Source organism: Antechinus flavipes, chromosome 4 (genome assembly GCF_016432865.1).
Source record: "Antechinus flavipes isolate AdamAnt ecotype Samford, QLD, Australia chromosome 4, AdamAnt_v2, whole genome shotgun sequence".
Taxonomy (NCBI): domain Eukaryota; kingdom Metazoa; phylum Chordata; class Mammalia; order Dasyuromorphia; family Dasyuridae; genus Antechinus; species Antechinus flavipes.
The window spans coordinates 8,731,412-8,746,091 of NC_067401.1; the positions used below are offsets into that span (position 1 = coordinate 8,731,412).

Consider the following 14,680-nt stretch of genomic DNA (forward strand, 5'->3'; position numbering starts at 1 on the left):
AGAAAAGAAAAGAAAAGAAAAAAAAAAAAAAGAAAAAAAAAGAACAAAGGAAAAAAAATAAAGGGAAAAAAAGAAAAAAAGGAAGGGGAGGATAGGGAAAAGGAAGCTGCTGTTGGCAAATCCCAACGGGCTTTCCAGGAAACAGCAGGTGGTCTCACAGCCCAGTGAATGCCTGCTGTCTACAGTTATCCTTGTTGGGGAGGAATCCCAACTACCACCCACCCAATAGACAGAGTTCAGTCCACTTGTCTATTGTCCGAGAGGCTCGCCAACAAGGACTGCTCAGAGTCCTGGACAGAAAGGGCTAGAAGATAAAGCCTGAGATGATAGGTTCTGTGATGGTTGCAAGGTGATCAAGAGTAAATGATAAAGAGTGATGTCCAAAGGTGGAGAATCCATGGTTAACAGACATGGGAAATGGCCAGACGGTGTGCAGAAGCTCAGTAGTCATCCAAAGTCTCTATTTCCCCCATATTAAGTCGCTCTGATGATGCATTTACTGAAAAACCTGCAGGGAGAAATAATCGGGGATTAGTGACCAAGACAAAACAAAATGGATCTTTCCATTTTATATGATAAAAGTCTACTTTAAGGAAAGATAAAGTTCTGCTATTCCCTAGAGAATCCCTGAAAAGGGGCTGCCCTAAATGAGTTTTTAAGCAGGCTGGAAGAGGAGCAAGTAGAGTGTTGGCAGGAGTATCTGCATCAGTGAAATCAACTATCTTTTGAAAGACAAACACAATAGATCCACATCATAAGGAAAATTACAGATATGTAAATGTGCCCCCAAAGAACCAGGAATTAATCCAGGGTCAGGGCTTTCTTCCATTATAGCATACTGCCTTCCAGGAAAAACACCCACAGAAGCAAACACGTTGGTAAACAGCAAACATCTGATAACAGAATTTGTAGAAACTGGAAGGATATATTATGTTGGAAATTAGACCAAGTTTTCATTTTTAAAACTGCAAGGATTCCTCCTGGTAACTAATTTTATTTTTTAAAAAAATCCACTATGCACTCAGGCAGTGCTTTTCATAAAGCAATTTATTGCAGAAGGCCCACATCCTTTTTAGGATGAAAGTTTTCTATTTTATAGTCTATTAATATTTCTTGCTACACATCACAAAACTCGGTCAAGGAGGCAATTTATTTATTTTTTTTAAGTTCCAAATGTGTCTCATTGAGAAATGGAGGAAAAGGAAATAAAGGTCCTACAGCCTCCTGGTCTCTGAGGGGAAGTCAGCAAAGGGCCTTATCCAAGCACCTCATCCAAGACCCTTGTGCTCAACAGATTACAGAGTAGTCGTGATGAACCTTCTAGGATTCAGAGATGGCATGGAGCCAAGTAAGGGCTGAAGGACTACTGGCCCCAGTCAGGAGCAGGGCTGGAACAGAGGCATTCCTGACTCTGAGGTCAGCTAGGAAGTAGTAACTTATGAGGAAACGGGTGAACAGGGGAAATGACTCCCGGGAAGTAAGCGTCTGAGCGCAGCTGAACTCAGAAGAGGAGTCCCCCCGGCTCCTGGCATTATGGCTCCTAGCCACCCTCTACAAGAAAAGTAACATCATTATCTTCAGGAGCCTTATGGCGGCCTTGTCGCTCCGCAATTTCCCCTTCTCTCCTCTGACCCTTGTGAGACCCTCCCGGATGGCGTGCCAGCACCAAAGAAGGCCCCGTGCTCTACGAGCAAATCCTGATGGCAGCAGCTCCAGAGAACCATGGGGCGCTCCTCGAGGGCTCCCAAGGACCCCTCGTGCCTGACCCCTGGTAGAGCTCACACTGGTCTGAGCGGGCACTCAGCCGTTTAGGTTCTCCTCAGGGAAACCACCTGCTTTCCAAGAGCCCCAGCCCGATACATACACTTTGAAAACACAAAACTTAAGTTTGCCAAGTCAACACATGCCTGGATGAGAATTCTCAGTGCTTATAGATCTTTATCCTCTGGAATTATTCTAGTATTCTGCTGATACCCTAATTTAGCATCAATGACAACCTCATATTTTGGGGGGTGGACCATGGTAGGAAACATGACACTGACTCTGAAAATGTGAAACACTCTATAGAAATAGGCAGTTTATTTTACATATTCCCAAGAGCAATGGTCTGTAAAGATCATCTCATGGGCTGTTGTAGGCAGTAGTGTCCATTGGGCATTGTACATTTTCCTCTTCTTGAAAAATAGGGGATCCCCCCCCCACGCTCTTTGATCTGTCTCCAGCAGAACACTCACCTAATAAACTGGGGTCCGCTCGGACCATCTTCTGCTTCTTCTTCTTCTTGCCACTCTGCACAGCCTCAAAGTTTGTTTGCTGGTTGTTGCTCTGGTTGGTCTGAAACACCGAGTGCAGTGTGCTGTGGTTCACGGCCCACACAGAGTCCTGCAAAAGAACAACGTGAGCCCAGGATCACAGCACGGCCCAAGCCCACGCTCCACAGGGAGCTACACGCGGCCTCCGCAGAAAGCAGAGAGAAGGCGGGGCGGGACGCACGGCCCCAACCACCTCCTCCTCATCTGGGATGAAGCTCAGGGCCCAGACTTGGGGACACGGGTGCCCAGGGAAGTGTTTTCTGGCAAAGTTTGGCTTCCTTATTGCCCTGAGCCAACTCTCCAACTGCTGGGTCATTTTAAATCTTGGTCATGTTTAACTTGGGAGTTAATGCCTTCTCTTCTCCTTGAGTTTCTAGAAGCTAGAGACAAGTCTATATATTCCTTTGCAAATCCCATGAGATGCAATTCAGTGCTGAATGAGAATTATTATTATTATTATTTATATATTTTATGTTTGTGTTTTTGGGAAATTTATAATTATGATACATTACAATAATATATTATTAGCCTAATAAAGTGTTAGCAATAATATTGACAATAATAGCTTATGTTTTATTAGCACCTACTGTGCCAGGCACATCTGATCTTCACAATCCTCAGAGAGGCTATTTTTATCCTTATTTTATACCTAAGAAAACTGAGGCAAAGTGACTTGTCCAGCATTACAAAGTTCCTGTCTGAGGCAGGTTTTGAATTGCCGCCTTTCTCACTTGAACTCTGGTTCTCTATCCACTGAGCCACCTCGTGCCCCTACAGAGCCAATATTCAAAATAACCTCTGCAACCAAATATGAATCTAACACAAGGGAGAAAAGGAGAACTGACCAACTGATTCCTTCCCAAAGACCAAGAAAAGCATGAACTGCTCCGAGCCCCATGTACGACATTCTGTCTCATTCTTCCCGCTTTGGAGGGGGAGCAAATATCTTTGGTAAATTGCTCCCCCATCTAACAAAGATTTGCTCACGTTACTACTGCTCTGCAGAAAATGTCAAATCGCTCCTTATTAATGCAATTCAACAAACCCAAACCCAATTCCTGCACTCCAGGAGCTCCTATCCTACTAGATTACACACTACATACATGGATAAATACAAAGCAGAGTAATTTCAAGGGGGACACAATACTAACACAATGCGGACGAGGGAATAAGCAGTGGGATTGGGCAAGGCCTTCTGGGGAGACCGGCAGGAGCCAGATCGGAGAAGACTTTCACCACCACCCTGAAGAATGTTATAGTAGAGACCACTGAAGGAATATTAATTGACAGTTATGTGGAGAAGGGATCAGAGAAAAGAGACTCTGAAAGCAGAGAAAAATCCAGAAGCTTTTCTCTCAGTCAGGGTGAGGTGATGAAAGCTCTAACTGATGCTGGGGCTGACAAAGAGATGGAGAGGAAGAATCCAGAAAACATGGGGGACAAAGGACAGTAAAAAGCCAACGAGGAAGACTCGGAGGCAATGAACCTGGATGACCAGAAGGACTCATTCTCTGAAGAGTGAGGGCAAACTCTTGCAGCGGGCTCTCAAGCTCCTCCAGAAGTCCATCCATTCTTACGGAATTTGACTACCTCCCAAGCCCTTGAAGCTGTGACCATGAGACCATTCTCAGCCTCCTGAACACTGTTTGAGCTGCCCTTTTTCTAGGTCTTTCCCTTAAAGAGCAATCACCACAAGAACCAGCATGTGTCTAAAAAGGACCCTTTCCTCTTAGGCAGGTCATACACAAAGTAGTCATTAGGTCACGTACCGGCTGCTGCTGTGGCCGCTGCTGGTTTGCTTTCTGTTTGGCACGGCGCTCAAGAAACTGCTTGGCAAACTCCTTGGCCTCCGAGGTATCTCCTAAGTAGGCCCTGATGTAATCATGGACCTCATAAGGAGATTCCACTTCCTTCAGGAAAGAAACAAATGTGGGAACTGCAACACAAAAAGAAAAAATTACAATAATGAGACAGGTGACCGTGTGTTGAGAGGGAGATAGAAGAGAATTGGGCTTAAATAAAAATGTGCCTGGTGATTAAAAAAAAAATTGTGTCATTACTGAAATGTTTACAAGTGTCTGAATGAGCAAAATATCAAATTACAGAAAACCTAGCTACACCTTAAGATGAAACCCAGAGCCTTCACCTGGGGAAAAACTGGATCAGAACTGCCTAAAGTAGATTAAGTTGAGTTTCACCTCTCCCTGTGAATTTTCTAGCATCTGTGTAGTTAATGCTTAGACTATTAAGCAATGACTGTTCTCCAGCTTTGTTTTCCAAAGGTATCCCTAGCCTACCTATGGTGTCCTGGGCCCTACAACAACACTCCTTCCCTCCGTCCCAATGCCTCTGCAGTCGCTCCTTACCGTCTAAGTTGTTGGCCGTGTTTAACGCGTGAAGCATCTGCTCACACCACTGGGTAAATCCATCCTGAGCCTTATTAACTCCCTGGAAGAGCTTTAGAAGCTTCTCTTCTTCCTCCACCTTCTTATTCTGCCTGCTAGAAACACCTATGGACTTACTAGAGCAAAGCAAAGAGAAGTTTGACGTTATATTCCCAGAAAGAGACACTCCCAGGCCCACCACAAAGCTAAGACAACAAAAGCTGGCTGGCTTAGATGGAGGACCACTGGGATGAGCTGAATGACAACCTCATTAGGCCAGGTACCCAGGGGGGCCCCTCCTCACAAACAGCGGTCCTGAAGGCTTCAATTCTGAGGTAATTCTTTATGCCCCTTTAAGGTCTAGCTAGCTGATTCAGATTTCTCAAGGAGAAAGACTCCTATTCTAAAGACAACAGAATTCAAATTAGTGCTTCACCCAGGCACCATTTTAACTGGTACAAGTCGAGTGAACAACATAAATGTATTCATTCAATTAACATCCAAGCTGGAGAGAGGTTGTATAATTCATAGATCCGCTAAGGAAAGAAGAGGGAAGAAGGAACACGACACCGACTGATGGTAAAGCTTTACAAAGAACAGCGTCACACAAAAGTGAGCACAGACTTGTTCATCTTGGATAAATCCATCCCCTGACATTTAGGGAACCTGTTAGTTTCAAAGTTGAAACAAGAAAAAGGGAGGGAGGAAGGACATCTTTAAATCAACAGATAAATAGATAAGAGATAGACACAGATACACACAGCAGCAAAAATTTCAGTGAATTTCTTACTAATGGGCCCAGAGCTAGGTGGCCTGAGCCTAGAGTCAGGAAGATCTGAATTCAAATCTGCCTCAGACATTGACTGATTGTATGACTCTGGACAAGTCATTACAGCCCTATTTGACTCAATTTCTCTCATCTGTGAAATGGGGATGCCCTGAAGGAGGAAAAGAGTCAACTCCAGTATTTTTGCCAAGAAAACCCCATGGATGAGTCCACGGGATCGGGCAGAGTTGGACACACCTGAATGGCTGAACAACAAATTTTTAATAAAAGTAATCAGTGGAACAGACACTTGGAACATTCAAAGACTCCCAATGGGGGAGATCTTGCTATTGTTTCACAGTGGACAAGAACTGACTCTGACCCAAGATCAGTTGGGTCGGGTGTAACAAGGTATGGAGAATGTTTTCCAAAATTCTGAAAGATTTATATTTGGAAGAATAACAAAGATTTTTTTTTTCTTTTTCCCCTGAGGCAAGTGGGGTTAAGTGACTTGCCCAGGGTCACACAGCTAGGAAGTGTTAAGTGTCTAAGGTCACATTTGAACTCAGATCCCCCTGCCTTCAGGGCTGGTGCTCCATCCACTGCACCACTTAGCTGCCCCCAACAAAGATCTTTAGTGTAATAGTTTAAAACCCAGAATAATCCAGGGAGCCCATGATTGTTTCTTCAAAAGATGATCGATGAGTTCAAATCCCACCTTGACAAGGCATGTGGGAACTGGATTTCTAATTCATTTGAAAAATAAAAAGGAAACCCATGCTCTGATGAAGTACACTGTGATGAAGAATTATATAACCAATAGCAAGCCACTTTAGAACCTTCCCTGAAATGTTATCTTGAAGGTCCTTGGTTTGTTTGGTTTTTTGAAAGAAAAGCTTAGACAAACTAATTTGCCATAAAGAAATACGAATTCACAGTTGGGACCACCAAGAGACAGCGGCTCTGGACAACATAGCCAGGTGGAGAATGCTTTCTTCTGAGATCTGCAAAGCAATCCTGGCAACGAGGGCAATTACATGAGAAGGAAACCAAGCGTTCCAGGCCACCACCTACCTGAGGCTGGCGTTGCTTTTGCTCTTACTGGAATTCCTCGGGCCCATTTCTTTCACAGCATCGTCCCAGAATCCCATGTTGGAGTTTTTGGTGTCGGCATTGCTCCAGATGCTACTAACGAGGTCTGATGCCCACTGGCTAGGGGGACTAGTGTTTAGAGAGCCCCAGACAGAATTCCCGATGCTGGTGTGCAGGTTAGAGTGCTGGGAAGAAACAAGAACAGATAAGGCTGGCGATACGTCAAAGACAGAGAGGGGCCCAGAAGGCAGAGACAATGAAAAAAGGGCCCCGCGAGGCGAGTGCCGAGAAAAAGGTTCTCACCGGGGTGTTTCGGACTCTGTTGGGTTGCTGGTGCTGCTGCTGCTGCTGCTGCTGCTTCTGCATTTGCCGGGCCTCCTCCTGCTGGATTTCTAACAGTGACTTTGCAGTGCCCGCAGGTTTGCTGATGTTGCCCCAACCTGACAATTTCTGCTGTTGCTGCTGCTGTTGCTGCTGCTGCAGGGCTTTCATCAATTCCCGCTGCTGACGCCTTTGCTGTTATAAAACAGAAACAGGATTCCTTTGGAAATCTGGTCTCTAAAAGATTGTGAACAAATCCCCTCCTCTTCAAAGACACAAATCTTTACCTCAAGTCATTCTTTTATGAGTCATATAGTGGAATACAACTTTATTTACTAGAAAAAAAAAGTTTTCTGGACAAAAGTGATCACAGAGGAAGATGGGATTAATATCAAAGTTTATTTTCTTAAAATGTTCACTGAACAGCTGAAGTCAATACTTTGCTGATTACATTTTTCAATAGTTTTAATTTTTGTCACAATTTCTGTGCATTTGTCACAAACGTAAAAAACTGGAAAAAGGTATGGGGGCAGGAAGCAACACTCTTGTAGGATAACAAAGGAGACATCCCAGTGCCTGGACTTTGCAGTGCATCAATCAGCGTTCCAGGCAGATACCAAGAAACCATTTCAGAACATTTCTGGGAAAAACTGGAAAGACGAAAAACCTCTCTGAAGAGGCCCATCCGTTTCACTTGCTTTGGGGGTGCGCTTCTTCTGCTGCTTGAGCTACTGTTAGATTTTTGAAAACTGACAGTTGGTGCTCTAATAACACTCGTTACCATTAAGCCTAAATTGATTCTAAACCAGAATCAAAAACTGGTCTACGTCACACAAAAACATCTCTACTAGCATGTCCCCAACAAGAGGCTAGGAACCTTCTTCATGGTAGCCTTAAATCGCATCAGCCTTCTGGGACACTATAGCTGATTCACTCTGAACTTGAAGTCTAAATCCCCTTTCTCCCTCACTCTCTTCATGACTGACCATGTCTTCTTTACCCTATATAAAACTGATTCTGAGTCAAAGGGTAAAACGTTTATCCTTTCTGAATTCATCTTCTACTATCAATAACCATAACAATAACCTAAATCCTCCAATCTCTAAAAATTATTACAAATTTAAAAAAAATCCGAGATTCTACCTCACCCCATCAGATTGGCAAAGTTGAGAAAAAAGGAAAATGAAAATTGCTGAAGGGGCTTTGGTAGGATAGGTATTGATCCCAGGCTGGAGGGCCTGTGAATGGGTCCAATTCACGGAAAAGTTACTAATTAACACTCTTAAGACAGAGATTTCAGAGACAAAGGGATAAGAAGACATTTTTTACAGCACATATTTTTGTTGTAGCAAAGAAGGTAAGCTTCCCAAGAACTGGGGAATAGCTGAATAAAGTGGAAGACAACCATCTTCATGCAGTGTCACCTATATTCTAGCCTCTACCTTCATCATTAAATGATTACTCTGAATCCAACCATTCACTTGGTTTTGACACTGGAGATACAAAAGAAGGCAAAAAACAAACAGTTCCTACTCTCAGGGAGGTCACAACATGCAAAAGAGATATGGACAGAATTAAGAAGTGATCTCAGAAGAAAGGTGCTAAAATTAAAGAGGATTAGGAAAGATGGGATTTTAGCTGAACTTGGAAGAAGCCAGGAGGTAGAGATAAGGAAGGAAAATGTTTCAAGTATGGAAGACAGCTAATGAAAAAGCTCAGAGTTGGAAAATGAGTCATGAGCAAGAAATAGCAAGGATTCCAGCATTACTGGCTGGCAGAATACATGAAAGGGAATAAAATGTAAGAAGGTAGTAAGATGGGGCCAAGTTAGAAAAGGCTTTGAAAGTCAACTAGAGGATTTTATTTGATCCTAGAGGTAAAAAGAGTCACTGAAGTTTACTGAACTGGGAGGCTGGGGAAGGGGAACATGGAGCTGCAGGATTGGTGTGGTCAGATCTGTATTTTTAAAAGATCAGTTGATAGCTGAGTGGTGAGGGTGAATGGACTATATCAAAGTGGAGCAAAGGAGATTAACTTGTCAAAAATAGACACAAGTTACTTTGGCACGACCTGTCCCTTTGTATCTTGGGTTTGCCCATTTCACCCAGTCTGGAAAGGCAGCAGCCACTCACACGCTCAATTCCACTGATAATCAGCAGAGCACAGAAGCTCTGACCTATCCATTTCCAACCTAAGTCAGTCCAGATTCTTCCAAACATCCCAATAAAGTTCTAATGCCTCAAAAAGGATAATGACAAAGAAAACAAAAACCAAATAGTGGTTATAAGTTCTCTAGCCAGTCTAGGATTGCACAGAAATAATGCCAGAATCCCATGAAAGATCAGCATTGAAACAAGTTAGGGCAGATGAACAGCAAAGAGCTCAAGCAGACAAGTGTCACAACGGGACTGAGGGACAAAACAGTGCCAGCAACCAACTGCCCAGAACAAGGCCCACCTCGAGGTTCCTAAGGAAACAAGGCCCGAACAGTGCGCAGAAACACTCTGGCCTACCACCTACCTCTTATCTAGATAGTCCATTCCCAACTAAGAGCCAAGTAGTTGCCTGATCTGAACCACAACAGGAGAGCAAGTCCAACCAAGGACTGCTGGGCCTTTGCCCAAGACACAGAAAGGGTCGGGCAGTACCAGGAACCTTGCCAGAGGTCCACCAGTATAACCAAGAACATGCTGTCAAGGACACCACAAGGTACTAAGCCAACTTTAGGTTCAAGACTTTGCAAGGACACAAGGAAGGCATCAAAATAAACTCCAAGTTGGGCTATCAGGAAACTCGGTTATAATCTAGGAATTCCTACAGAAAGTGGGGTCTAGTCTTGGGCTCTGCATCTATACCATATAATCCAAGAAGGTGAAAGGAACAGAATCAGACCCAAACATAAAACCCCAATTCAGAAACTGCTGGTGGAGATATGAGCAACAATGAAGAAATACCTTGGACTGAGAGAAGTCCAAGAGGTAAACTCAGAAGAAAAGATTAACTCCACAAGTCCAAAGAGATGGTCACAGAAAAGAACATCCTGTCCACAAGGACTACAAGAGTACCTGGAAGAAATGAAACAAGAAATACAAAATGTAACATTAAAGAAAACAGCAGCCAAGGAGAAAGAATCACAAGGAGAATAAGCATCTTACAAGGAGAACGGTATTCCCTGAAAATGAGAATGAGGTAAACAGAAAGCAACACATCAAAGAAAGCAATAAATACTATCAAAAAATAAAAACAGAAGAAAATGTAGAGTATCTATCATCAAAAACAACATATCTAGAAAACAAACCAAGGAGAAATAATCTAAGAATCAAGGACTACTAGAAAATCTTGATTTAAAAAAAAAAAAGAAGAAGAAGAAATATCCAGGAACCTTGTGATAAAAACCAGAACTTTAAACGTCAAAAAAAAAAAAAAAAAAAATATGGCAAGTAGCCCCCCAAAGAAAATGTTCAAATACCAAGGAACTCCACTCAGAATCACACAGGATGTGGCAGCTGACATTAAAAGAAGGGAGAAGTGGGATGAAGATATTCCAAAGCATAAAGATTTACAATCAAGCAGAGCAGCTTAGTTGGGACAATAACTGGGAGTGCCACAACCAGAGTGAGGAACACTACATTTAACACAATATTTAACAAAAATCACGGAGGGAGTGACTCCTTCCCCTCTATCCCACAAAAAGTTTCTATTGTTTCTACCTACGTAACTGGTTCCTCCTCTTTTGTTGGTTCTTCCACCTTTGAAGTATAAAATTATAAACCAAGTCAAAAAGTTATTTTTGTGTCTCTCTGAAACGCATTGGCTGACTTAAGTCTCTCTTCACTACTGTACCATGTCTCTTTGCAAAGCTTGAGATTTCCCAAACCCAGCTCTATTTCCATTTTCTGCTAAAGTGGTCCATAGTATATATAGGCTGACAGAATCATCTCCATTTCTTCTTCCACTAATCTTCACTGACATCCTCTCCCACCACGTTTCCCCACTCTTGTTCCTGAATTTACCAAGAGAATACATTCTTAATCTGGAACGCCACCCCATCCCCATTTACATATCACGTTTCTTCTGAATAAGGTCTACTCATCTAGAGGTTTACTATATTCCAGTCACGGATTTCATGCCAAATGTCAGCCATGAGATCAAATTTGCTTCCCTGTATTTTGGGCTTCCTAGACCCTCTTATTTAGCCCAAAATCTCTGCACATTTATGTATTTAGGGCCACAGGCTTAACTACTGCTCCCTGTCACAGATTTTGTCTCCTTTGAATTTCTGAGCATTTTAGCCACAATTTTTCCTTGAAGCTACTCTCAATGGTTGGTTGTCATCCTTTGTTCTCAGAGGATAAAACCTCATCAGTAGGTTGGAATCAGAGAACGTTGTATCCAATGGACCAATAATACCAACTCAGTAGGCTTTATCACAGGTTGGGCACAGTCCATTTAGAATGATGTCTCTAATTGCACACTTTGCAATCTGCTTTGTTCAACCCCTTTATGTGGATCTGCCACGCTGAGCAGTCCTTTGCCAATGTCTCTCATGTGACACAATCGATCTCCAAGTTTTTCAGAGACCTTGAGAATATTCTTGTCTTGCTTCTTCTGATCACCATGTAAGCTCCTACCTCGTGTGAGTTACTTGTTAAAAGTCTTTTAGGTATGTGAACAAAGGAGTTGTGCTCTCTGCAGTAGGGTTTGAATGCCTGGCAGCTCTACTTGAGAGGACCTCAGCATCCAGTGCCCTCTCCCACCAGGTGATCATCAGAATCTTCCTAAGACAATGCAGATAGAAGAGGTTCAGTTTCCTGGCTTAGCGCTGGCAGACTGTCCAAATTTCACAGGGCAGTCAGCACAATGGCTGTAGCACCTCAGATTGGTAGGCAGTTTAATAACTCTCCTCTCCCAAACTTTCCTTTGTAACTTCCCAAACACTGAGCTAGCTCTGGCATCATCTCATGGACATTTCTGCAAAGTATTCTGCCAAGGTAAAGGAACTTATTCACAACATTCTAAATTTCTCCATTTGCTAGCATAGATGGCACCATGTGTAGATGGGGTGGTGGTGGCTGGAGGAGGTCCTGGGTTTTCTTGATGTTAATTGTGAGCAAAATGAGCACAAATAGCAGAGAATCAATGCAAAATCTGTTGCATTACAGCCTTAGCTCTCTCTACTTTAATCATGGCTTGTGGCCTTTTCAGATTAAATAATTTACTATCATTGTGGTAGCTGACCTTGATGGTGTTTTTGTCCTTGCTGAAGGTGTCTGACAACAATGTTGAAACACGCTAAAAAAGCATGCCTTGCTTCTCCTTCTAGTGACTAGGAAAGAGCAAGAACATTGTCTATTATCCATAATTCAGGCAAGCATATCATCATGGATGAACTTCTCCATGCAACCAAATTCTGACATAAAAAGCCTGCAGGGCACCACAAAAATGCTTTGTATTGTTACTATCAACATACAACTGATTTTCATTTGCCTTCTTATTGAGCCACAAATCCTTATCTATCTAAGGTTTGAGATGAATTATCTGGATTTACCCTATGTAGTTCTCATTTTTTATTTAACAGTTTCTGAATTTCCTCACCGTTTATTAAATCACTCTTGATGCTTGCCAATGTTCTGACCCAGATGAGCAAATGCAGTACTGTAGCCAGATCTCTGAAAGCTGCCCACTCCTTTTCTGTTCCGCTGTGGCCAACTGTGTGCTGGTTCAGCTTTCCCTCCCAGTGAGCAGCACGCTGTTCTTACTCAGAGGAGCATCCTAAGCCATGGACAGAAAGTCTTCTGTTAGTGAGCCCCTTTGGGGCTGCTGCTTTTGCTGAACATGAATGCTTAGCTCGAAGTGGTTAAGTCCACGATCAGCCCGGCATTCTCATATCTCTTCTCCTGTCTGTCTCTTCTCCTTATTGGGACATGTCCCATTAAATGCCAATGTTTGCTGCGAGGGGATACCCATGAAGTTGTGTTGCTTTTAGGTAAACAGAGGGCAGTTGGGCTGATGAGGTCATGAGATGTTTTCATTGCTGCTGTCAGCTCCATTCCTTCCAAGAACGCGCTGCCATGTCTGGTAGTCGGTGCCTACTGTGGCATTAAAGTCGCCCAGAATTATAAGCTAGTCCTCTTCTGGCACATTGACGAGTCCTCTAAAATCCTTCTTTAATTTCGTCAGGGTTTCATCTTAATGGAAGCCCAGGTACTAAGGGTGACACCATGGCTCTTTCCCACAAGTGGCAATGGCACTGTTGAGGCTGTCGCTCCCTCCTTCGGGGAGGCATACAAGCTTGTTGACCATTTAAATTTTAACTGCAAAGCCTGCGCCAGCCTCCAGAGGGACTACCCCTTTCACTGGGGCCACTCCAGAAAAATGCACACCCAGGCCTGACTTTGGAAAGTGGTCTTGCTTCCCTCAGGGCCGCTATCTGGATGAGTTCTCTCCCAACAAGGCTACTGCCTTACATGTTGTTCCTAAATGTAGGGGGCACACATTCCATGGACCAATGGAGAGCCGAGTCACCTTTTGCAGAAGTCTTTGTACATTTTTGGTGTTCCCATCACAAGGTGGGATTTCTGCCGACCATGGTAATCAGGCAATTTTTGCAGTCCCTTCTCCCACTGAAAAAGCTGCTTGGACACTCAGGAGGCTTCCAAATCACGCTGCTTCAGTCCAGTGAGATGACCCTATGACATGGGCCGCCATCATGCAGGAAGGATTATGACCAGGGCTGTGCAGAGTTATTGGCTTTCCTCTCTCCCCTAATCATCAAAGTCCAATGGGGAATCAAAATCAAGAAGACTGTGGTAACTCAGGAGGCAGTGGATAACATCCTGTCCCTCAAACTCTAAGTGCTTCATAACACCCATTTCAACCATCTTTCTGGCCATTGGAGCCCCTTCTGCTGGGAGACATCTTTTATCTACCACTTGGGATAGCCATGCCCCTAATTCGGTTTTTGTCCCCTCCCCCCCAGTTACCTTCAAACTCACTTAGCCAATCTGCCAAACTATTTTTAGCAAGGTGTGGCCACTGCACGTGTCACAGCATGTTACAAGAGAGTCGGGTAAGAGAGAGTCAGGAGGAAACTGCAGGTAGAAAAGCAGCCCTTATACCAGATATGCTAGTCTTCCCTAAACACACTCTACACTCCAGTATTTCATTTAGAGAAAAAAGGCAGCTGAACTAGAGGGGAGCTAGGTGGTGCAGTGGATAGGCACCGACTCAACTTCCTGAGTTCTAATCAAGACTAAGACCCTTAGTAATTGTATGGAACCTTCATGCTGTTTAATCTTGCTTGCCTCAGTTTCTTTATCTGTAAAATGAGCTGGAGAAGAAAATGGAAAACCACTTCAGATTCTCTGTCCAAGAAATCCCTCAAGCCAAAACTAAGCAAAACAACAACAACAAAACAAAAACAAAAAATCCAAATGGGGTCATGAAAAGTGAGACACTAGAGAAACAATCAAACAAATTGTAAAGGAAGGCACTTGGTCCAATGTCTTGCACGTAGTAAGTACTTTGGAAAGACTTTGTTTCCTCTGGTATAAAGAGAGAATGTGGTGACTCTGGAGTAAGAGAACTGGGTCCAAACCCAGAGGGAAATAGAGGTGATTGGTACTACACAAAGGGCATCGGACACAGCAATGTCTTGCTATTGCAAAGATTTTTAAAGATGATATGGGAAGGTAAATATTTGGTATTAATTTTCTAGCAACATACCTTTATTATTATTTTTAATATATGTTTAAGGTGTAAAAAAAAAAAAATAAAGCTCTTAAAACAACACTTTCCCCTACCTG

The 14,680-nt window shown here is 43.2% G+C and overlaps 1 protein-coding gene across 1 annotated transcript in view; it reads right to left on the minus strand.

Annotated features, from left to right (window-relative positions):
* Positions 1-24: 24 nt before the first annotated feature.
* The window catches only part of GIGYF2 (GRB10 interacting GYF protein 2), a 137,961-nt gene continuing 123,305 nt past the window's right edge, over positions 25-14,680 (minus strand). The window contains 6 exon segments of the mRNA XM_051999328.1: positions 25-508; positions 2,235-2,382; positions 4,082-4,248; positions 4,679-4,833; positions 6,537-6,739; positions 6,858-7,070. Of these exon segments, the coding sequence (XP_051855288.1) occupies positions 441-508; positions 2,235-2,382; positions 4,082-4,248; positions 4,679-4,833; positions 6,537-6,739; positions 6,858-7,070 (954 nt within the window). The 3' untranslated portion in view covers positions 25-440.